Genomic DNA, 26309 nt, shown 5'->3' on the forward strand with positions numbered 1-26309 from the left:
TTACTGACTGTGATGTAAAGATTTTGTATAAAGGAACAACTGCTCCCTTTGTTCAAAGAGATCTCCTGATATGGTTTCGCAAGCATGGCGAAGTGTGTCAAGTGATCCTCCAAAAGCCTGTGCTTGCTCAGTAAATGTTGGTTGTTCACAGAAGTTGGCTTATTACAGTTGCACTGAGTGTGTAAGAATCTCAAGAAAAATAACCTAACATTTGGTGACAGCGGTGGGATTCCAACATACTTGGAGCTTCTAGGTGGACTAAATAAGTGATCATCTGAGTGCCGGTTGTGTGAGATGGGTGGGTCCACGAGGTAAGATTTACCTTGACCTCTCTCCTTAACCTACCACTCAGTCGACACCTCATCCCCTAGGACTCTGTGGTGACAGAATCTCTGAGGTAACTTACACACTTGCACACAGAGTTCGATTTCACAATCATAAGTTACTGGGAAGAGAGGTTAAAGTCCCCCTGGAATTCGGAGATTAACGTCCCCCTGGAGAGAAATAAAAGAGGGTGGAGTCCTCCAGTAGTGAGGTTTGAGGCTCCAGAACATAGAGTATAAAATGATATAAAATTACTGTGTCTGTCTCAACCACTCTACCTTAGACCGGTTGTTGAGAGGAGAATTCCCCCACATGAATGCCTGGACCCTGAAGTGGGTGTGGAGACTAAAGACACAGGACTAGTATATAGAAATCTGTGTGTGTGATTTGACTCAAGACCTTAGATAGTATTGTGCTGACCGTAATTTCGGACAGGACAATGCAATGAGTCTAGCAATGGCCAACGGCTCCATTTGAATGATTCTCAGCTGGTAGAACTGTTTAAAGATCGACTGGTAGATACAAAAATAATTAAACCTCAAGGAAAAAACCTACACGTGAATACCGCTGGTAAACTTTACTTGAGGAATTAGGAAAGTAGAAGACTTGAAATTAAACTTTAGGGGGAGCGGCTTGGACTGCGGTGCCATGTGGTCCGCTGCAAGGGTTTTCTCTTTTTATAAGTGCAATTTCATCAAGAGGATGCAACTGATCTTTCTTTCCTTCGCAGTCTCGTCCAGTGATGGAATAACATTCCTCACTCCAGTTTCCACCTAGATGAAGATGTTTTAATAATCTTTTAGTGTGCGCGAGCCAGATGCTGTAGGATTCACGGAGCTTTACGAACCTTGGGCCAATGCTTATGTATTTTTTTTCTGAGCCATAATGGTTGATTAAGAGTCTGTGGACATGATTTATTTTTGTCAAAATCTAATGTAGATCTTTTTGGGGCCACCTCCTCCATCTATTTGACTCCTCAGCTTCCATTTTATGGATAACCACCAGGTGAACTAAGGGGATCTCAAATGTGCCACATTTTGTCCACCATATTAAAATTCTGACCAGAGGCTCTTCAAACCAAAACAAGAAATGCTGAAAGTAAGGTTGCACTAATACTTGGGTCGAAAAGGAAGTTTCTAAATAAATTATGCCATACTGAAAGTGTTTAATATTTAAATATTTGGTTTGTTAAAGTACTGATTCAGAAAATAATCAAAGTAACTGTTTTGCCTCATTTGAGTTAAGATCTCAATTCAATGTGCTTTGTGGGCTATGTAATAGCACAGATTTTGTTCTTACATTAATGGTATACAACATTAGGTCCTTTTAAAATGATCAAACATGTAACCTTAAAACAAATTAGTTGAGATCCTTGAGCCCGTGATTTGTTTGAAATTTTACAATGCCGATTTAAAAAAAACAATTGTGTCAGTGGTCATGCTTTAGCCAGATGAGAGTAATGTATTAAAATATTTGTTTTTTTAATGCTGAATGTTCACACAAAGAAAAGTGCATTGTAGTTTTGATGTTTTATTAAGATTTTTAGGATATTAGAACTTGAGGCTGAGCTGTTTCAGTTCTGTAAATTATTGTTAAGACTTCATTGGCCCCCTTCATATTGCAAATTCAAAGAATGCTGATCTCTACCAAAGTTGTACAGTTACTGGTCTGTAACCACTGTAATTCTGACTGTCTTATTTGGGAAGTTTCATTTGGAGAACATATTTTAATATATTCTGCATTTGTTTCCCACGAATGTGAGATTTAAATGTGAACTGAAACTGCCTCTTCAATGGCTAAGGCACAGCAAACATTGTTGTTTTCTTGTTGTTCCAGATTTTTGAAATACTTTACCTAACAGCTTTCACATTAGCTAAGTATTAATTTGTTAAAGGAAAATAATTTTTGAATAAGCTGAATGGGGTCCTTTGAGGGTTTGATTTTAGGACCATTGATTGTTGTTTATAATTGACTGAATTGTTTAGGCAGCACAATTTAGAAGTTTGTGGATTGTATAAAACTTGATAATGACATAAATAGTGAACAGAATAACAGACTTCAAGTCGACTAAGAATGTTGAAAAAGGCAGACACAATTTAGTGTAGTGACAAATATGTGACCGACTTCATATTGCTATCTACCTTGGCAAGGAAGGAATGAGAGGGGAAATGCAATGATACTTTCAGCAACTAACGTCTCTAAAATTTCTCCATTCACAGGTAAAGCATGCCTTCGGACCACCACCCACCCCTCCACAGCCTGATCCAACAGATTCAGTCAGCTCCCCAGTCATGAGCATGAAAAGTGAAGCAGCTAACAACAGGGAAGAGAAGGTCTGTATGCTTTTTGTCAGTGGCCTTCGTATGGATATTAAGCCACATGAGCTTTACCTTGTCTTTCAATCATTTAAGGAACATGAAGGTTCACTGACAAAGCTAACATCACAACAGCCAGTTGGCTTTGTTACATTTAACAACAGAGCAGGAGCAGAAGCAGCAAAGGATGCTGCGTTCACCTAGCCTGCTGCTGCTGAACTGCACACTCAGATGCATTGGTATCCTCCATCTGAAGCATCTCCATAAGCATGGAAGTCATCAGTTTTGTTCAGTATTTAACTGCGCTTATCCAAGAATTCAGAGATCTCAATGGTTTGGTATGCAAGGACTGACCAGATTTTGTTTTCAGGTTGGAGTTTACAGAAGGAGATTTTGGATAACTGGCTCATTTCCACTCGATTGAAGGGGTGGAGTGGTCACTAAGGAAGTGGGAGGATCCTGCAGATTCTATCCACTGCATGGACTACTGATTTCTGTTCTTATTATCACTGCATGTTGTGCATTAATAACTTTCTTAAGTACTAACTGTAAGATTCTTAGGAATAAGCTGGTAGTGCCATCTAGATGGTTATCATAGAATGATAAAAGGGGGGAATGAGATATTAAAGAGTTAATTTGCTCTGCTGACCTGCAAGAAATTGAATACCCCAGGGGTAGGGTGAGATGTCTCTGTCTCACAGGTAGAGTGTAAGAAATTTACGTCCCCATCCCTTGCCATTCACAGCCATTTGCATGGCCATTTTCTAGTTATTCAGATCCATTTGTACCATCATCACCTATTCGAAATCTATTAGAACATTGCAAATAAATTTCTGACTGCACCCCATAGTTACAAAAAAAAATACAATTCACACCAGGTCTTGGCATTAAAGGATTACACTGTTTCTGGAGATGATCAGGACACTGCATTGTCTCTTGAGTGGCATCTGACTGTGAGGGAGTGGCTGGGGGTTGTCTTGTGGACATTACTGACTGTGATGTAAAGATTTTGTATAAAGGAAGGCCTGTTCCCTTTGTTCAGAGAGATCTCCTGATACGGTTTCGCAAGCATGGCGAAGAGTGTCAAGTAACCCTCCAAAAGCCTGTGCTTGCTCAGTAAATGTTGGTTGTTCACAGGAGTTGGCTTATTGCAGTTGTATCAAGTGTGTAAGAATCTCAAGAAAGAGAACATAGCAAGAGGAGGAGGTTTCACATAGGCCCCCATCTTCAACCATGTGGGAACAAAGCACATCAGTGTAAATGACAAGTGTGAAGCATTTGCAACATTCTTCAGCCAGAAACGCCACTGTCCTGAGGTCCCCAGCTTTAATGCCAGTCTTTAGTCAATTCAACAGACTCCACAAAGAAAAGCTGAAGCTACTGGATACCTCAAAGGTTATTGATCCTGACAGCATTCCAACAACAGTACTGATGACATGTGTTCCAGAACATTGTGCCCCAACCTAGCTGTTCTCGTATAGCAACAACACTAGTATCTAGCTAACATTGTGGAAAATTGCCCAAGTTTATCCTGTACAAAAAGCAAAACAAATCATCATTAAACTGGTGGAAGGAGTCATCAATATCACTACAAAGCAGTTGTTGCTAAGCAATAACCTGCTCAGTGATTTTCAGATTGGGTTCTGCCAAACTCAGCTCCTAAACTCCTGACAGCCTAAGTCCAGAGATGAGGTCAGAGTGACTGTCCTTGAGTTAAAGGCTGAATTTGAATGGATTTTGCATTAGGGAATCCTAACAAAAGGGATAACTCTCTCTGAAGTCAAACTTAGACAAAGCAAGATGGCTGTGGTGGTTAGAAGTCAGCAGCTCCAGGACACTACTGCAGGAGTTCCTCAGGGTAGTGTCCCAGATAAAACCAAATTCAGTGCTTTATCAATGACCTTCCCTTCATTCAAATCTGAAGTGGGATATTCACTGATGATTGCACAATGTTCAGCACCATTTGCGATCCCTCAGATGTTGAAGCAGTCCATGTCCAAATGTAGCAAGACCTGGACAATGTCCAGGCTTGGATTGATAAGCAGCAAGTAACATTTACACCACACAAGGACCAGGCAATGATCAGCTCCAACAAGTGAGAATTTAACAATCTCTCTATGATATTGAACAGCATAACCATCACTGACTCCCCAGTGCCCCTCATTGCTGGCTCAATAACCTCAAACTCCCTTCCTATAGGCACCGTGGTGTTCCTCTACCCCAAGAGTTGAAGACAACTCACTACCATTTTCTCCAGGATAACGAGGAATGGGAAACAACTGCTGACTCAGACAGCAACACCCACATCCCATGAATGAATATAAAATATGTTCAGTACTCCTTCAGTGTTGACACCTAATGTACCTGCCCTGGAATGTTGGACGGAGCACAGTGGAAACAGCTTTAGAGTCATAGAGATGTACATCATGGAAACAGACCCTTCGGTCCAACCCGTCCATGCCGACCAGATATCCCAACCCAATCTAGTCCCACCTGCCAGCACCCGGCCCATATCTCTCCAAACCCTTCCTATTCTTATACCCATCCAAATATCTTTTAAATGTTGCAATTGTACCAGCCTCCACCACTTCCTCTGGCAGCTCATTCCATACACGTACCACCATCTGCGTGAAAAAGTTGCCCCTTAGGTCTCTTTTATATCTTTCCCCTCTCACCCTAGACCTATGCCCTCTAGTTCTGGACTCGCCGACCCCAGGGAAAAGACTGTCGATTTATCCTATCCATGCCCTTCATAATTTTGTAAACCTCTATAAGTTCACCCCTCAGCCTCCGATGCTCCAGGGAAAACAGCCCCAGCCTGTTCAGTCTTTCCCTATAGCTCAGATCCTCCAACCCTGGCAACATCCTTGTAAATCTTTTCTGAACCCTTTCACGTTTCACAACATCTTTCTGATAGGAAGGAGACCAGAATTACACACAATATTCCAACAGTGGCCTAACCAATGCCCTGTACAGCTGCAACATGACCTCCCAACTCCTGTACTCAATACTCTGACCAATAAAGGAACACATACCAAACGCCTTCTTCATTATCCTATCTACCTGCAACTCCACTTTCAAGGAGCTTTGAACCTGTACTCCAAGGTCTCTTTGTTCAGCAACACTCCTTAGGATCTTACCATTAAATGTATAAGTCCTGCGAAGATTTGTTTTCCCAAAATGCAGCACCTCACATTTATCTGAATTAAACTTCATCTGCCATTTCTCAGCCATTGGCCCATCTGGTCCAGATCCTGTTGTAATCTGAGGTAACCCTCTTTGCTGTCCACTACACCTCCAATTTTGGAGTCATCTGCACACTTACTAACTGTACCTCTTATGCTTGCATCCAAATCATTTATGTAAATTACAAAAAGTAGAGGACCCAGCACCGATCCTTGTGGCACTCCACTGGTCACAGGCCTCCAGTCTTTCATCCTTCCACCACCACCTTCCACCACCACCCTTTGTCTTCTACCTTTGAGTCAGTTCTGTATCCAAATTGCTATTTCTCCCTGTATTCCGTGAGATCTAACCTTGCTCATCAGTCTCCCATGAGGAACCTTGTCGAACGCCTTACTGAAGTCCATATGGATCACATCTACTGCTCTGCCCTCATCAATCTTCTTTGTCACATCTTCAAAAAACTCAATCAACTTTGTGAGACATAATTTCCCACGCACAAAACCATGTTGACTATCCCGAATCAGTCCTTGCCTTTCCAAATACATGTACATCCTGTCCCTCAGGATTCCCTCCAACAACTTGCCCACCACCGAGGTCAGGCTCACCGGTCTATAGTTCCCTGGCTTGTCTTCACCGCCCTTCTTAAACAGTGGCACCACGTTTACAACCTCCAGTCTTCCGGCACCTCACCTGTGACTATTGATGATACAAATATCTCAGCAAGAGGCCCAGCAATCACTTCTCTAACTTCCCACAGAGTTCTCAAGTACACATGATCAGGTCCTGGGGATTTATCCACCTTCACCCGTTTCAAGACATCCAGCACTTCCTCCTCTCTAAACTGGACATTTTGCAAGGTGTCACCATCTATTTCCCTATAGTCTATATATTCCATATCCTTTTTCACTGTAAATACTGATGCAAAATATTCATTTAGTATCTTCCCCCATTTTCTGTGGCTCCACACAAAGGCCGCCTTGCTGATCTTTGAGGGTCCCTATTCTCTCCCGAGTTACCCTTTTGTCCTTAATGTATTTGTAAAAACCCTTTGGATTCTCCTTAATTCTATTTGCCAAAGCTATCTCATGTCCCCTTTTTGCCCTCCTGATTTCCCTATTAAGTATACTCCTACTTTCTTTATACTCTAAGGATTCACTCGATCTATCCTGTCTATACCTGACATATGCTTCCTTCTTTTTCTTTACCAAACCCTCAATTTCTTTAGTCCTCCAGCATTCCCTATACCGACCAGCCTTCCCTTTCACCCTGACAGGAATATATTTTCTCTGGATTCTTGTTATCTCATTTCTGAAGGCTTCCCATTTTCCAGCCGTTCCTTTCCCTGCAAGCATTCTCCCCCAATCAGCTTTCGAAAGTTCTTGCCTAATACCGTCAAAATTGGCCTTTCTCCAATTTAGAACTTCAACTTTTAGATCTGGTCTCTCCTTTTCCATCACTATTTTAAATCTAATAGAATTATGGTCGCTGGCCCCAAAGCGCTCCCCCACTGACACCTCAGTCACCTGCCCTGCCTTATTTCCCCAGAGTAGGTCAAGGTTTGCACCTTCTCTAGTAGGTACATCCACATACTGAATCAGAACATTGTCTTGTACACACTTAAGAAATTCCTCTCCATGTGAGCCCCATTGATGGCAGTCCCAATTGATGTTTGGAAAGTTAAAATCCCCTACCATAACTACCCTATTATTCTCACAGGTAGCTGAGATCTCCTTACAAGTTTGTTTCTCAATTTCCCTCTGACTATTGGGGGGTCTATAATACAATCCCAATAAGGTGATCATCCCTTTTTTATTTCTCAGTTCCACCCAGATAACTTTCCTGGATGTATTTCCAGGAATATCCTCCCTCAGCACAGCTGTAATGCTATCCCTTATCAAAAATGCCACTCCCCCTCCTCTCTTGCCTCCCTTTCTATCCTTCCTGTAGCATTTGTATCCTGGAACATTAAGCTGCCAGTCCTGCCCATCCCTGAGCCATGTTTCCGTAATTGCTATGATATCCCAGTCCCATGTTCCTAACCATGTCCTGAGTTCATCTGCCTTCCCTGTTAGGCCCCTTGCATTGAAATAAATGCAGTTTAATTTATTAGTCCTACCTTGTCCCTGCCTGTCCTGGCTGTTTGATTTACTTCTGTTCTCAGTTGTACCTGTCTCAGATCGATCTCTTTCCTCACTATCTTCCTGGGTCCCACCCCCCCCACCTTACTAGTTTAAATCCTCCCAAGCAGTTCTAGCAAATTTCCCTGCCAGTATATTAGTCACCTTCCTTAGTCCCCTTCCAATTTAAGTGCAATCCGTCCTTCTCGTACAGGTCACTTCTACCCCAAAAGAGATTCCAATGATCCAAAAATGTGAATCCTTCTCCTCTACACCAGCTCCTCAGCCATGCATTCATCTGCTCTATCCTCCTATTCCTGCCCTCACTAGCTCGTAGCACTGGGAGTAATCCAGATATTACTACCCTCTAGGACCTCCTTTTTAAAATTCTGCCTAACTCTCTGTAATCTCCCTTCAGAATCTCAACCTTTTCCCTTCCAATGTCGTTGGTTCCAATGTGGACAATGACCTCCTGCTGGCCCTTCTCCCCCGTGAGAACATTCTGCACCGTCTCTGAGACATCCTTGATCCTGGCACCAGGGAAACAACACACCATTCTGCTGTTTCTCTGCTGGCCACAGAAACGTCTGACTGTACCTCTGACTACAGAATCCCCTAACAGAAGTGATCTCTTGGAAGCAGACGTACCCCTCATTGCATGAGAACCAGTCTCAATACCAGAAACTTGACTGTTCGTGCTACGTTCCCCTGAGAATCCATCACCCTCCACATTTCCCAAAACAGCATACTTGTTTGAAATGGGTATATCCACAAAGACTCCTGCACTAGCTGCCTACCTCTCTTACCCTTCCTGGAGTTAACCCATCTATGTGACTGTATCTGAGACTTTCCCCCCTTCCTGTAACTGCCATCCATCACATACTGTTGCAAATTCCTCATCGCTTCTATCTGTCTCTCCAACTGATCCACTCGATCTAATAAATTTCGCATCCAACAGCATTTATGGCAGATATAATCCGCAGTAACCCTTAAACTCTCTATAAACTCCCACATCTGACAAGTAAGTATCACTGCAAAGGCCATTTTTGCTCCTTCACTGTCTACAGATCCAGAAAATAACACCATCTTATTCCTCTCCAAACACTGCCCCAGGTTAAATTAATAGCTATGGCTTATATTTTAAGTTTAATCAAGAGACTTATCTCCAAAAACATATAATCAAGAAAGAATCCACTGTACTCACTACTGCAGTCTCTCTCTTGGACAGACTTAAAACATCAATTAAACTTATCTGATTCTGTGCTGTGAACTTCGCCCAACAGTTTACTCTGTATCTAACCTGTGCTATACCAGTCTTGGGAATGTTGGAAGCAGACAGTGCAGAGGTAGCTTTACTTAGTATCCAACTTCCTGCTGTACCTGTCCTGCAAGCGCTTAACATGACAGTGCAGAATTATTTTACACCTTAACCCTGTTTTGTAACTGAAATAAGAGCCAGTGTCGGCCTTCCCTAATTGCTTAAATTAAATGGGGAATAGGCAGGGAACTGGAATTGAGCCTGAGACAAGATCAGCCATGATCATGCTGAAGGGTACAGCAGGCTTGATGTGCTGAATTGCCTCGTCTTGCCCTTCTCCCAAGACCACATACAGGTTTAGGTGGAAATCATTGCTCCCATGGTCAGTTATCAGTGAAGAGCAGGAGGATTTTCCCAGTCTTCAAGGCAATTCTTACGTAACAAACCTTAAGCTGCCCTACCAGTGGTTTATCTCACAAATATCTGAGAGATCTGGCTATACATTAAATGGCTGCCATATGTACCCGCTTTATAACAACGGTACTGAAATTGTCTCGAGGACATAGAAGATGTTTTTTAAAACAGATCTTCCTTTCTCACTGCCTTGCAGCTCTAAACAAGAGCAGCTTGACAAAATTCAATAATAAGTCTTCAGTCAGAAGCTCTGTATGCCAACACAGACAACACCAAATCCATCCCTGCATCTACCCTGCTCTCATCAACATTAACACCAACAGCCCTGAACACAGACCTGGCCTTTGGCTGCTGCACTCCAGCGCTGACCCCCTCCTCCATCTCTTGGACTCGGGCCTCTTACATCCACCCCAGGGTTTCCTGCAGACAGTAAGCTCCAGACTCTACCACACAAACACATTCTCAAGCAGCCCATTTCTCCTGCTCACAGACTGTGAGCTGTCTGCACCTGCTCTGTCAGCTTGGATTATTTTAGTGCTTGTTACAGGATCTTTCCTCACTGCGACACTCACACCTTCCGTGTTACAGCCAAGTACAGCAAGAAACCAACCTCCTCTCAGCCTGTGCATGCTGTAGCACTAACCAGTAACCCATCCTTTACTGTTAACCCCCTAATCCATACCATTCACCCCAATGCCATTTACCCCAAAACACTAACCCTTTCCCTTCTCCCCTTACCCTGTCCCTCCCTTGGGTATTTTTACATCTCTTTCTCCCCTCCCCCAGTTATTTTCACCCCCATCACTCTTCCCCAGGTACATTTATTCCTCTCCCCACCTCTCCAGAGTATTTTTACCTCTCTTTCTCCCCCTAACAGGTATTTTTACCTTTCTCTGGATACTTACCTCCCCATCACTCCAGGTATTTTTACCCATTTCCCCCCTCCCTGAGTAAAGTTACCTCTCTCTCCCCTTCGCCCAGATATTTTTACCTCTTTTCCCCCTCCGAGGAAGAATTTCCCCACAATCAACATCAGAGTGAAGCAGTGTGGGAAGAGTGTCCAGAAGTGATGCAGAGCAAGAGGAAACCGTTGATTGAGTGAGTAAGGTTAGGTGAGCATTTTTCATCACATAGTTTGTAAGGTTTTCATTTGGGTTTGCAATTTGAAAGGGCATTCATGTGTTATTTGATTTTAAAGGCAATTTGTGAATTTAATTTAAATGGGTTATGTATGGAAGCTGCGGACTCAAGGCCATTGAGATACTTTCTCTGCTCTACATGGGATGTTGGGCATTGTTCCATTGCCCTGGGCCAGCATGTCGCCAGCTGCAGCTCCAGGTTTGGGGATACCATGGGGTATCAATGAGGCTGACAGTATCATGGATAGCACTTATAGAGAAGTGGACACTCTTCAAGCAGAGTCTACAGGCAGGGAGGGAACGGATGACCACTAGGCAGAGAAAAAAGACGTAGCAACATGAGGAATCCCCTGTGGCTCTTCCCCTGCAAAACAAATGTACTGCTTTGGGTATTGTTGCCTCTCAGAGAAAAGTAGCAACAACCAATTTTGTTGCAGCACAGTTGGCTGCATTGCAGAGGACAGGAAGAAAAAGTGTGCAAGGTCATAGTAATAGGAGATTCAATTATAAGAGAAATTATAAGATTAGGCCTTTCTGTGGAGGCCTTTGTTCTCCCTAGTTGCTCTTTTGTTGTCCATGTTCTTGAAGAACATCTTTAGATTATCCTTAACCTTAGCTGCCAAGGCTACTTCATATTCCCAATTTGCCCTCCTGATTTTCTTTAGAATGTCTCTACACCCCTTATACTCTTCAATAGATTCACTTGATCCCAACTGTCTATGCCTAATATATGACTACTCCTTATTCATGACCAGGTCCTCACTAACTTTGTCTATCCATTGTTCCCTGCTGTTACCAGCCTTGTCCTTCACTCCTACAGGAACATAATGCCTCTGAACTCTCATTATCTCACTTTTGATAGTCTTCCACTTGCCAGTTGTTCTTTTGCCTGCAAACAGTCTATTCCAATCAAGTCTTGAAAGTTCTGTACAGCTATGGGCGGCACGGTGGCACAGTGGTTAGCACTGCTGCCTCACAGCGCCAGAGACCTGGGTTCAATTCCCGCCTCAGGTGACTCTCTGTGTGGAGTTTGCACGTTCTCCCCATGTCTGCATGGGTTTCCTCCGGGTGCTCCGGTTTCCTCCCACACTCCAAAGATGTGCAGGTCAGGTGAATTGGCCATGCTAAATTGCCCGTAGTGTTAGGTAAGGGGTAGATGTAGGGTTATGGGTGGGTTGCGCTTCGGCGGGGGGCGGTGTGGACATGTTGGGCCGAAGGGCCTGTTTCCACACTGTAAGTAATCTAATCTAATCTAATCTAATATGACGTCCCATTCCCATACATGCCCTGTGTTCATCTGCCTTATCTGGAAGGCCCCTCACAGTGAAATAGATGAAGTTTAATTAATCAGAATTACCTTGTTCTCTGCCTTTTCAAATTAACTCTAAAAAAAATTAACTTTTTTAAATTCAGGACCATCAGTGAGTGGTGTAGTTGATTCTGAGACTAGGGTTGTGAATGTAAATAAAGGAAGCTATGATGGTATGAAGCTTCATCCAGAGGCTTACTGTTGTTGTTATCTAGTATGGTGACAAAACATCTGAAAAGAAACCTTCCAGCTCAGCGAGCAAACCTACATCCAGAACCTCAACCTGAGCTACAAATCTTCTCAAAACTCGGTATGAAGTACAAGCTGGCTATGATAAATTGGGGAATGTTAATTAAAGGGATGATGGTAGATAGGCAATGGCAAACACTTAAGCATGCATGGAGGAACTGCACACAATTATTCATTCCTGTTTGACACAAAAATAAAATGGGAAATGTGGCCTGATCATGGCACATCAGAGAAATTAGGGATTGTATTAAATCCAGCAAAGGCATATACAAATTGGACAAAGAAAAACCCAAGTCCTGAGGACTGGAAGTAGTTTACATTTCAGCAAAGAACAACAGGATTGACTAAGAAAGGGAAAATCGAGTATGAATTTAAACTAAAAGGGAACACACAAACTGATAGATATAGAAGAGAAAAAGATTAGTGAAGACAAACAGTCAGAAATAGGGCAAGCTATAATGAGGAACAAAGAGACGGAAGACCAATTAAAAACATACTTTGGCCCTGCCTTCACAAAAGAGGACACAAATAAGGTTCCAAAAATGTGGAGGAACATGAAGACTCATGAGAGGAAGGAAAAGAAGGAAATGGGAGGATATTACCCAAACTGTAGCAGTAATGAGGGAAGTCATTAAGCAGGAAATCAGAGATGCAAACAATCAAGGTACAGCTGCAGTTTAGGACGACTTTAATCTGCAATGGATTCAGCAAATCAAATCAGAGGTAAAATTCCTGCAATTATTAGTAGGGAAATGGTGTTGGGGAAATTGATGGGAATTAAGACCAATAAATCTCCAGGGCACAATAATCAACATCTCAAAATACTTATGGAAGTGAACTTAGACATGGAAGATGATCACCAATACATTTGCTAAGATTCGATTGACTTGGATTAGATTAGATTCCCTACAATGTGGAAACAGGCCCTTCAGCCCAACAAGTTCACACCCACACAGACCCATTCCAATTGGCAATTTAGCATGGCCAATTCACTAACCTGCACATCTTTGGACTGTGGGAGGAAACTGGAGCACCAGGAGGAAACCCACGCAGACACAGGGAGAATGTGCAAACTCCACATAGACAGTTGCCCAAGGCAGGAATTGAAGCCGGGTCCATGGCGCTGTGAGGCAGCAGTGCTAACCCCTGAGCCACCGTGCTGCCCCTTGGAGGATTGGAGTATAACTAATGTAACCTCACTATTTAACAAAAGAGGGAGAGAGAAAACTGGGAATTATAAACCAGTGAGCCTGATGTAGTAGTGGGCAAAAGGCTAGAGGACATTTTGAAAGATTTGGCAGGACAGCACTTCGAAAACAGAGACAGGATTGGACAACATCAGCGTATATTTATGAAAGGGAAATCATGCTTGACAAATCTATTGGAATTTTACAAGGATAAGGCAGGGGGTGGGGGGAGTGGGGGGCAGTAGATGTGGTTTACATCGTCTTTCAGGCTTCAATAAGATCTCACACAAAAATTTGCGTGCAAGATTAAAGTCCACCATGGCATTAGAGATAACGTAATGACAAGGACAGTGAATGGCTTGGCAGACTGGAAACAAAGAGGATGAACAAATGGCTCATTAACCAAGAGGCAGCCAGTGATAATCAGGGTACACATGGATCAGTGCTTGGACCCCATTTATTCACAATATACATTAATGATTTAGATGAGGAACCAAAATGGAATATCTCCAAGTTTGCAAAAGACACAGAGCTGGGTGGGAAGGTAGACTGGAAGGAGGATGCAGAGATGCTGAAGTGCAATTTAAACAAGTCATGAGAGTGGGCAAATACATGGCAGTTGTAGTATGATGTGAATAAGTGTGAAGTTATCCACTTTGATAGCAAAAGCAGAAAGGCAAATTACCTGAAGACAATAGACTAGCAGAAGGAGAGGTGTAACAACACCTGGGTGTCCTTGTACACTAGTCACTGAAAGCAAGCAAGCAGATGCATCAGGCAGACAAGTGATGAGGGCAAATGATATGTGGCCTACATAGCGAGAGTATTCAAGTACAGGGATGCCTTGCTGCAATTATCCAAGGCCTTGGTGAGAACACAGCTGGATTACTGTGTGAAGTTTCTGTCTCCTTATCCAAGGAAGAATTTTCTGGTGATGGAAATAGTGCAATCAAAGTTCACCAGACAAATTCCTGGAATAGCATAGAACATAGAACAGTACAGCACAGAACAGGCCCTTCAGCCCACGATGTTGTACCGACCACTGATCCTCATGTATGCACCCTCAAATTTCTGTGAGCATATGCATGTCCATTAGTCTCTTAAATGTCCCCAATGACCTTGCTTCCACAACTGCTGCTGGCAACACATTCCATGCTCTCACAACTCTGTGTAAAGAACCCGCCTCTAACATCCCCTCTATACTTTCCTCCAACCAGCTTAAAACTATGACCCCTCGTGTTAGTCATTTCTGCACTGGGAAATAGTCTCTGGCTATCGTCTCTATCTATGCCTCTCATTTTCTTGTATATCTTAATTAGGTCCCCTCTCCTCCTCCTTTTCTCCAATGAAAAAAGTCCGAGCTCAGTAAACCTCTCCTCATAAGATAAGACCTCCAGTTCAGGCAGCATCCTGGTAAACCTCCTGTGAACCCTTTCCAAACATCCACATCTTTCCTATAATAGGGTGACCAGACTGGACGCAGTATTCCAAGTGCGGTCAAACCAAAGTTTTATAGTGTTGCAACAAGATCTCATGACTCTTAAACTCAATCCCCTTGCTAATGAAAGCCAAAACACCATATGCTTTCTTAACAACCCTGTCCACTTGGGTGGCCATTTTAAGGGATCTATCTACCTGCACACCAAGATCCCTCTGTTCCTCCACACTGCCAAGAATCCTATCCTTAATCCTGTACTCAGCTTTCAGATTCGACCTTCCAAAATGCATCACCTCGTATTTATCCAGGTTGAACTCCATCTGCCACCTCTCAGCCCATCTCTGCATCCTGACAATGTCCCGCTGCAGCCTACAACAGCCCTCTATACTGTCAACGACACCTCCAACCTTTGTGTCATCTGCAAACTTGCTAACCCATCCTTCAATCCCCTCATCCAAGTCATTAATAAAAATTACAAACAATAGAGGCCCAAGGACAGAGCCCTGTGGAACACCACTCACCACAGACTTCCAGGCAGAATACTTTCCTTCTACTACCGCTCGCTGTCTTCTGTTGGCCAGCCAATTCTGTATCCAGACAGCTAAGTTCCCCTGTATCCCATTCCTCCTGACATTGTGAATGAGCCTACCATGGGGAACCTTATCAAATGCCTTGCTGAAGTCCATATACACCACATCCACAGCTCAACCCTCATCAACCTTTCTAGTCACATCCTCAAAGAACTCAATAAGGTTTGTGACCTGCCCCTCACAAAGCCGTGTTGACTGCATTTAATGAAGCCATGCTCTTCCAGATGCTCATAAATCCTATCCCTCAGAATCCTTTCTAACACCTTGCAGACGACAGACGTGAGACTTACTGGTCTGTAATTGCCAGGGAATTCCCTATTTCCTTTCTTGAAGAGAGGAATTACATTTGCCTCTCTCCAGTCCTCAGGTACGACTCCAGTGAGAGCGAGGATGCAAAGATCTTCGCAAGTGGCGAAGCAATTGCATTTATCGTTTCCCAAAGCAGCAGAGGACAAATCTGGTCTGGGCCTGGCAACTTGTCAATCTTAATGTTTGATGAAATTTCAGCACATCAGCTTCCTCTATCTCTATCCATTCCAGCATGCACACCTGCTCTTCAAAGGTTTCATTCACTACAAAGTTTGTTTCTTTCATAAACACAGAAGCAAAAAACTCATTTAGGGCTTCCCGTACCTCCTCAGACTCCACACACAAATTCCCTATGCTATCCCTGATCGGCCCTACTCTTTCTTTGACCATTCTCTTATTCCCCACGTAAGTGTAAAATGCCTTCGTGTTCTCCCTAATCCATTCTGCCAAGCCTTTCTCGTGCCCCCTCCTGGCTCTCCTCAGACCATTTTTGAGCTCCTTCCTCACCTGCCTGTAATCCTGTAGAGCTGAGCTTGACCCTAGCTTCCTCCACCTTATGTAAGCTACCTTCTTCCTTTTGACGAGAAGCTCCACCGCTCTCGTCATCCCAGGTTCCTTTATCTTACCACTTCTTGCCTGTCTTAGAGGGACATATTTATTCATCACTTGCAACAACTGTTCCTTAAACAGTCTCCACATGTCCATAGTGCCTTTACCATGGAACAATTGCTCCCAGTCCATGCTTCCTAACTCATGTCTAATCGCATCATAGTTTCCTCTTCCCCAATTAAATATCCTCCCATTTTGCCTAATCCTCTCTTCCTCCACAGCTATGTAGAGTGTGAGGCAGTTGTGATCACTATCACCAAAATGCTCTCCCACCACAAGATCTGATACCTGCCCCGGCTCGTTTCCGAGCACCAAGTCTAGAGTGGCCTCTCCTCTTGTCGGCCTGTCAACGTACTGAGTTAGGAAACCCTTCTGAACACACTTTACAAAAACAGCTCCATTCAAATCTTCTGCTCAAAGGAGGTTCCAATGAATATTGGGAAAGTTAACGTCACCCATTACAACAACCCTACTACGTCCACACTTTTCCAAAGTCTGCCGACCTATGCTTTCTTCCATCTCCCTGCTGCTATTGGGGGGCCTGTAGTAAACCCCTAATAAGGTGACTGCTCCCTTGCTGTTCCTAATTTCCACCCATACTGACTCGGTAGGCAGATCTTCCTCGACAATGGAAGCAAACAGGACTCATATATCAAGAGACTGTGGATCAGTTATTCTTTAAAAAGACAAGGTCCTTGTGGTATATAAAAGAAAAGGAAAAACTTAAAGAATTAGGAAGGCAAAAAGAGGCCATGAAATGTAGGAAGTAGGATCAAGGAGAATCTCGAGGTATCTTGTATGTCTAATAGGAGCAAGGAGGTACCGAGGGAAAGGACAGTTATCTGAAGGAGAAACAAGGGAATGTATGCGTGGATACAGAGGAATTGGGCTAACCTTTCAACTATATCCTGTTGTATCCTTTGTCAATCTTTCTTACTACCTACAATGCCACCAATTTGTTTTTGTATTTTTTTTACACAGAGGATGGTAAGTAGCTGGAATAACCTCCTCGGAGAGGTGACAGAAGCAGATATGATAGTAACATTTAGCCAAATACTTGAACAGGAAGAGAATAGAAGGATACAGACCATATGCTGGCAGGTGGGATTAGTTTAGAATGGTATCATGGTCAGTGCAGGCTGGGTGTGCCAAAGAGCCTATTCCTGGGCTGTACTGCTCTTTGCTCAATGGAGTTCAGAGGAACGAACAATGATCTTATAGAAGCCGATAATGTTCAGACAGGACCAGACAGGGTAAACACAGGAAGGATATTCTCGATGATCAGGGAGTCCAGAACCAAAGGATCACTGTTTAAAGATAGGGATGAGGTAATTTCGGGCTGAGAATGAGGAGAAATGTTTTCACCCAAAGAGTGGGGAGCTTGTGGAATTCTCTGCTAAAGAAAACAGTTAAGGCCAAAACATTTGAGTGTTTTCATGGAGTTAAACAAAGCTCTTAAGGCTAAAGGAATCAAAGGATATGGGGAGAAAGTAGGAACAGGATACTGCATTAGATGATCAGGAATGATCATATTGAATGATGGAGCAGAATCTAAGGGCCGAATGGCCTACTTCTGGGTAGTCACATTACTTTTCCCCACTCCTTTTTTTTCACCCCTTTCTTGGATATTTTCCATTCTCCTGGGTGTATTTATTCCGTCATGAGTATTTTTACCCCCTCCATCTATTTTTAGTCCACTTCCTTTTTTCCGCCTCTCTAGAGTATTACCTCACTCTCAGGTATTTGTATCCTCACTCCTGGGTGGTTTTACCTCACTCCCCGCCTCTCCTGGGTGTTTTTAATCTCTTCTCATGGTTATTTCTATCCTTATCTAAGGTATTTACATTACTCTTTCCCTCTTCTTGGTATTTTTACTGCTTTCTCAGCTAGTTTACCACTCTCCTGGGTGTTTATATCCCATCTCCTGTTTTACCCGCTCTCAAATAGTTTTACCCTCTCCCAGGTTTTTTTAACCCCTCTCCTGGGTATTTATGTCTTTTCTCCTTGTTATTTTTACATTACTCTTCAACCACCTGATGAAGGAGCAGCACTCAGAAAGCTTTTGCTTCCAAATAAACCTGTTGGACTATAACCTGGTGTTGTGTGATTTTTAACTTTGTACACCCCAGTCCAACATCAGCACCTCCAAATCAATTTCAACTCAGATTTTTAACCTTCTCCTACGAGCTATTTTCACTCCTCTTCTGATTACTTGACTGTTATCATGAATATTTATCTTCCCAGGCATTTTTGCCCCTCTTCCGGGTGTTTTCTTTACCCCTCAGTTAACAAACTGGAGAAAGGAACTAAGGGCATTGTGGCTGGGTTTCTGGGTGGCACAAAGATAGGTGGAGGGACAAGTAATGTTGAGGAAGTGGGGAGACTGCAGAAAGACTTGGATAGGCTGGGAGAGTCAGCAAAGTGGCACATGAACTACAACAGGAAAGTGAGGTACTTTGGTAGGAAGAATAAAGGCACAGACTGTTTTTGAGATGGAGATAGGCTTTAGAAATCTTAAGCATGAAGGGATTTGGGCGTCCTAGTTCAGGATTCTCTTACGGGTTAGAACATGCAGGTTCTGTTGGCAGTTAGGAAGACAAGTGCATTGATTTCAAGAGAACTAGAGTACTACAGCAAAGATATGTTGCTGAGGATGTACAAGGCTCTAGTCAGACCGCATTTGGAATATTTTGAGCAGTTTTGGCCCAGGTGTCTATGGAAGGATGGGGCATTGGAGGAGATCCAGAGATATTGAGGAGTCTGAGTCTATACTCAATGGATTTAGAAAGATGAGAGGAGGGAGCTCATTAATACTTACAGAATATCGGATAGAGTGGATGTGGAGAAAATGTAGGAGAGACCAGGACTGGAGCGCACAGCCTTAGAGTGAAGAGACAATGATTTAAACTAAGATAACAGACAATAGGTGCAGGAGTAGGCCAATTCGCCCTTCGAGCCTGCACCACCATTCAATATGATCATGGCTGATCATCCTCAATCAGTATCCTGTTCCTGCCTTATCCCCATAACCCTCGATTCCACTATCCTTAAGAGCTCTATCTAACTCTTTTTTGAAAGTATCCAGAGACTTGGCCTCCACAGCCCTCTGGGGCAGAGCATTCCATACACCCACCACTCTCTGGGTGAAGACGTTTCTCCTCAACTCTGTTCTAAGTGGCCTACCCCTTATTTTTAAACTGTGTCCTCTGGTTTCGGGACTCACCCATCAGCGGAAACATGTTTCCTGCCTCCAGAGTGTCCAATCCTTTAATAATCTTATACGTCTTATCAGATCCCCTCTCAGTCTTCTAAACTCAAGGGTATACAAGCCCAGTCGCTCCAATCTTTCAGTGAAGATAGTCCCGCCATTCTAAAAATTGACCTCGTGAACCTACGCTGCACTTCTTCAATAGCCAGAATGTCTTTCCTCAAATTTGGAGACCAAAACTGCACACAAATCTCCAGGTGCGGTCTCACCAGGGCCCTGTACAGCTGCAGAAGGACCTCTTTGCTTCTATACTCAATCCCTCTTGTTATGAAGGCCAGCATGCTATTAGCTTTCTTCACTGCCTGCTGTACCTACATGCTTGCTTTCATTGACTGATGTACGAGAACACCTAGATCTCGTTGTACTGCTCCTTTACCTAACTTGACTCCATTTAGGTAGTAGTCTGCCTTCCTGTTCTTGCCACCAAAGTGGGTAACCACACATTTATCCACATCAAACTGCATCTGCCATGCATCCGTCCACTCACCTAACCTGTCCAGGTCACCCTGTATTCTCCTAACATCCTCCTCACATTTCACCCTGCCACCCAGGATGAATTTCTTCAGCCAGAGGATGATAAATCTATGGATCTGTTGCAGAAGGCTGTGGAGACCAAGTTATTGAGTGTATTTAAGACAGAGGTAGATAGGTTTTTGATTAATGAGAAGATCAAGGGTTACAGGGAAGTGGAGAATGGGGTTAAGAAACAGATCATCCACGATCGATAGGTGGAGCAGTGTGATGGGCCAAATGGCCTGATTCTGCTCCAATATCTTATGATCTTCTGGTCCTGATTGTTTTTACCCATCTTCTGGGTATTTTTATGCAGCAGCTACAGGAAGGATGTTGTGAAAGGGTTCACAAAAGATTTACAAGGATAGGTTAGAGTGCAAAGAATAAGAGGGTACCGGAGGGGCAACTTTTATTCTTACACAGAGGGTGGTAAGCATATGGAATGAGCTGCCAGTGGAAGTTGTTGAGGCGGGTACACTAACAACATTTAAAAGGCATTTGGACAAATACCTGGATAGGAAAGGGTTAGAAGGATATGGGCCAAGTGCAGGGAAATGGGATTAGTATGGATAGGCATTTTGGTCGGCATGGACCAGTGTGGGCTGAAGGGCCTGTCTCTGTGCTGCAGGACTCTGTCTCTATAAGGATATTGCCAGGCTTGGAGTGTTTGAGCTATAAGAGGAGGCTGAACAGACAGGCTATTTCCCCTGGAGCATTGGAGGCTGAGAGGTGAACTTGTAGTGGTTTATAAACTCATGAGGGGCATGGATAGGATAAATAGACAAGGTCTTTTCCAAGGGGTGGGAGAGGTTCAAAACTAGAGGGCATAGGCTTAAGATGAGAGAGGTAAGATTTGAGAGAGACCTAAGGGACAATGTTTTCATATAGAGGGTGATACATGTATGAAATGAGCTGCCAGATGAAGTGGAGGAGACTGGTATAATTACAACATTTAAAAGGTATCCAGATTGGTACATGAAAAGGAAGGGTTTAAAGGGATATGGGCCAAATGCTGGCAAATGGGACTAGAGTTATTTAGGCTATCTAGTTGGCATGGATGAGTTGGACTGAAGGGTCTGTTTCTGTGCTGAATACCTCTATGACCTCGCCCAAGTTTCTTTTAATCTCACTCTTCCCTCTCCTCAGTGTTTTTACTTGTCTTCTGGATATTTTTACCCCTCTATCAGGTGATTTTACCATTCTCCTTTTTTTAAAACCCCGTCTCATGGGTACTTTTAGAGCTCTCTCCATAGAAATGATACAGCACACAAGAGGGCCATTGTGCCCATCTTGTCCGTGCCGACCCAGATACACTTTCTAATCCGATCTTCCTGCACATAACCCATATCCTTGCAGCTTCCAGCACTTAAGGTGTAGATCCAGATATTTTGGAAAAGAGTTTAGGATCTGTCTCCACCACCAACTCAGGAATGAATTCCAGATACCCACCAAACTCCACATAAAAATGTTTTTCCTCACATCCCCTCTAATCCTCCTGCCACTTCACTTGAATTCATGACCACTGATATTTGAACTCTGCCAAGTGAAACAGGTTTCTCCTGTTTACACTGTTTACCATTTCAGGTTTTGTATACCTCAATCACGTCACCCCTCTGCCTCCTCTGTTCCAAGGAAAACAAGCCCAATCTCTTCACATAGTTACAATTCTCCAGCCCTGGCAACATTCTGGTAGTTCTTCTCTGCACTTTTTCCAGAGCAATTACACCCATTCTATAATGTGGTGACCAAAACTGCATATAACACTTCAGTTCTTTACAACCTTAGCTACCTGCACTTTAGCGACCCGTGCACTTTCACACCAAGACCTCACTTCATCTCCCCCTCACTGTATTCCCTTTTACTGTTTGACCTTCCTAAATACATTACCTCACACTTATCAGTGACCTCTAACTGCAACTTTCCTGTCCACGCCACCAATCCATCTGTTTCAGTTTGGAGCTTATAGCCATCCTCCACACTATCCACTGCACAGCCAATTATTGAGTTGTCTGCAAATTTCACAATTGTTTAAATTCAATTTGTTAATGTATAAAACAAACAGCAGAGGTCCCAACACTGAGCCCTGCAGAACACCACTCAAAACTGCTTTCCATTGGCAAGAGCAGATATTGACCATTACCCTTTGTTTCCTGTTACTAAGCCAACTTTGGATCCAATTCAACATATCATCCTGTACCCCATGGAATTTTACTTTTTTTAACCAGTCTGCCATGTGGAACCTTGTGAAATTAGGTTTATTTCCATTAGAAAAAAGGAGATTGAGGGGGGAACCTGATTGAGGTTTACAAAATCATGAAGGGTATAGACAGGATGGAGAGAGACAAACTTTTTCCCAGGGTGAAGGATTCCATAATGAGAGGTCACCTTTTCAAGGTGAGAGGTGGAAAGTTTAAGGGGGATACACACGGCAAATACTTCACACAGAGGGTGGTGGGTGTCTGGAGCGCGTTGCCAGCAGAGGTGGTAGAGGCAGGCACGGTAGATTCATTTAAGATGCGTCTGGACAGGTGCATGAGTAGGTGGGGAGCAGAGGGATACAGATGGTTAGGGATTGATCGACAGGTTTATACAGTACATTTGGATTGCCTCAGGCTTAGAGGCCGAAGGGCCTGTTCCTGTGCTGTAAATTTTGTTTGTTCTTTGTTCTTCTTTGAAATGCCTTCTCACTTTCTCCTTGCTACAATCCATGTAGACAACATCCACTGCACTACCCTCATCTATCCTCTTTGTCACTTCCTCAAAGAATTCAATCAAATTTGTAAGGCACTGCCTTCCCTTATCAAAGGCACGCTGACCATCCCTGATTAGTCCATGGCTTTCTAAGTGACAGTTTATTCAATTTCTCAGGATTGATTCTAACAATTTGACAAAACGACTCAAAAAAGATTAACTGACCTGTGATTATTTAAAAAGGATACAAAGGAAAGGCCAAACAAAGAAACCGCATTCACATTTCTCCAACACCTCACCTGTGTTTAGTCAAGATTGGAAAATAATCCTCAGAACATCTGCTATTTCCTCCCTGAACTCCTTCAACATCCTAGGGAACAATCTATCCAATCCTGGTGACTTCGCCACCTTCAAGGATTCCAACTCCTCTAACACTTCCTCTCTCATTATAATTATTTTGTATAATATTTCACACTGCTCCTCTTGGATTACTGTACAACATCATCCCTTTCCATTATGAAAATGGAGACAAAAAAATCTAAATTTTTTCCCATATCCTCTGCACCTTCACACAAGTTCCTTTCTTCATCTGAGTTAGGAACTAATTCTTCATTTTATCGTTTTGTTTTTATACACTAGTTAAAATATCTTTGGGTTTTTCTTTATCTTGCTTGCTTTTTGATTTTCTTATTTCTTTTCTTCACTCTTCCCCTGTACTTTCGATACTCCACTAGGCTATCTGTAGTGTTGAGTTTTTTGCGACTATCTTAAACTCTCTTTTTCTATTTAATTTTCTCCCATATTTTTCAAGACAATCTTAGGGGTCTAGATTTGGCAGTACCGTGCTTATTTTTGGAGGGGACTTGTCTGCTTTGTGTCCTGAGGACCTCACCTTTTACTGCCTCCCACTGGTTTATCCCCTCACAGCCATGTCCAGTCTACCTCAGCCAAACCACCTCTCAGTTTTAGAAAATTTGCATTCCCCCAGTTAAAACCTTTTCCTCCTGATTTATCTCTGTCCTTTTACATAATAATACTAAACCAAACTGAATTGTGGTCACTATCCCTGATACAGTCACCCACTGTCACTTCACCCACTTGTCCATCTTTATTTCCCAAAATTAAATCCAGAACATGGCTCCTCTTATTGGGTTAGTCACATATTCTCACCTTGTCCGGGTATTCCCTTATGCTTCTGCCGGGTATTATTACCCCTACCCCTGGGTAATTTATCCCCTCTCTGGGGTATGTATACACCTCCTTTCCCCGGGTGTCTCTACAGCCCCTACAGCTAGCTTCTTACCCCACTAACGGGTATTTTTACTCCCCTTTCCCAGATGATTGTATCCCCTCTAATGGGTGTTATTCCCCCCTCCCTGGGTGATACTCTTCCTCCCCCCCCCCCACCCACCAGGTATTTCCCCCCTCCCTGGGCATTACTCCCACCTCGCACAGTTTGATTCCCCCTTCCCTTGGGTTTTTCCCCACTCCCCAGGTGTTATTTACCCTCCCTGGGAACTTTTAACACCTTCTAGATTATTATTCCACCTCCCCATCCCTGGGAGTTATTAACCCCTCTCCCAGGTGTTACTCCCACCCCCCCCCCCCCCCAGACATTATTTCCCCCTCGAGGAGAAAGTGAGGACTGCAGATGCTGGAGATCAGAGCTGAAAATGTGTTGCTGGAAAAGCGCAGCAGGTCAGGCAGCATCCAAGGAACAGGAGAATCGACGTTTTGGGCATCCTGAAGAAGGGCTGATGCCCGAAGCGTCGATTCTCCCGTTCCTTGGATGCTGCCTGACCTGCTGCGCTTTTCCAGCAACACATTTTCAGCTCATTACTTCCCCCTCCCCTGGGTATTATTACCCAGGCGTTATTACCCCCACCCCCCCCAGGTATTACAGCACCTCCTCGGGTACTACACCCCCTCCCTGGGTGTTATTACCCCCTCCCTCACATATTATTCCCACCTCCCCAAGTATTACTCACCTTACCCAGGTATTACTGCCCCCAATCCCTGGGTATTATTACCCATCTCCCAAAAAATTACTTACATCCCCTTCATTGGTTATTATTACCCATCACCACAGGTATTACTCTCCTCTCCCTGAGAATTATTCCCCCTCTCCCCAGATATTACTCTTCCCACCTCGGGTATTATTCCCCCCATCCCGTGTATTATTCTCCCCTCCCCAGGTATTACTCCTCCACTCCTCAGGTATAACTTCCCCTCATTTCCCACAGGTATTACTCCCCACCCTTCCCCTGGGTATTGTTACCCACCTTCCCAGGTATTACTCCCCCTCCCCGGGTATCACTCAACCCTTCACCGTGTATTATTCCCCCCAGCTATTACTCTCCCCTCCCTAGATATTATAATCCTTCTCCCCCAGTATTATTCCCCAATTCTCTGGGTATTACTCACCCCCTGCCTGGGCACTGTTACACCCTCCCCAGGTATTACTGCCCCCTTCCCGAGTATTACCACTCCCCTCCCCCGCCAACCCGGGTATTACTCTCCCCTCCCCGAGTATCATTCCCTTCCCAGTTATTACTCTCCCGTCTCCGGGTATTATTACCCCCTTTTCTGGTAATAGCTTCCCCTGGGTATTATTACCCCTCTAACGGGCATTCTTTTTACCTCGCTCCTTTCTGTTTATCTTCGAGACATCTCGGGACCGACACAACCGACGTCAGATCACTTCCATAACCTGGTGCTGACGTATTTCCTTTCATCCGGGTCTCGCCACCAGCTGGTGTCCATCTTGGTAAAGGTGCGCCTGCGCAGTGAACGAAGGAGGAGGCGAGGACTTTTGTTGTGGGGGTGGGAGAAAGGTGCTTGTGAGGGAATGGAGGGATGCAGTGTCATGAGAGAGTCGGTGTAGGGTCAGGGAAATATTGTACCCTTACTCAGAAATGTAGAATGTGATAAACCGTGAAATTACAGGCTAGTCAGTCCAACCTCAGTGGTGGGAGAACTATTGGAAAAGAATTAATCTGCATTTGAAGAGGCAGGGATTTGTTAAGGTCATGGCAGACCAGGTGATTCATGATTGAATTTCTCAAAGAGGGTGACTTGGTGTATAGATGAAGGAAACGTTTTTCACATTGTCTACTTGGACATGCAAAGTCCAGCATGGAAGACTTATAGTAAAGTTATAAGAGTCTAGATTAGAGTGGTAAAGCCCTTCATCAGGAATTTTGGCCGAAACGTCAATTTTCCGACTCCTCGGATGCTGCCTGACCTTGCTGTGCTTTTCCAGTGCCACTCTAATCTAGACTCTGGTTTCCAGCATCTGCAGTCCTGTTTTTACCTAGTGAAGTTATAAACCCAATCATGACTCAGATTCTCAACTCCATTCTCCTACTTCTCCCCGTAACCCTTGATCCTCTC

General features: G+C 43.7%; 1 protein-coding gene across 3 annotated transcripts in view; it reads right to left on the reverse strand.

Moving 5' to 3' along the window:
• Nucleotides 1–25663, reverse strand: part of apbb1 (amyloid beta (A4) precursor protein-binding, family B, member 1 (Fe65)) — a 136567-nt gene extending 110904 nt beyond the window's left edge. For 2 of the 3 annotated variants that reach the window (XM_072576673.1, XM_072576672.1), the window contains exon 1: nt 9952–10089. In XM_072576673.1, coding sequence (XP_072432774.1) covers nt 9952–10089 — 138 coding nt within the window. Of the gene's footprint in view, nt 1–9951; nt 10090–25556 lie in introns of those variants that run through there. The other variant, XM_072576674.1, reaches the window with a different exon arrangement.
• Between the last annotated feature and the right edge of the window lie 646 nt (nt 25664–26309).

Source organism: Chiloscyllium punctatum, chromosome 9 (genome assembly GCF_047496795.1).
Source record: "Chiloscyllium punctatum isolate Juve2018m chromosome 9, sChiPun1.3, whole genome shotgun sequence".
Taxonomy (NCBI): Eukaryota; Metazoa; Chordata; class Chondrichthyes; order Orectolobiformes; family Hemiscylliidae; genus Chiloscyllium; species Chiloscyllium punctatum.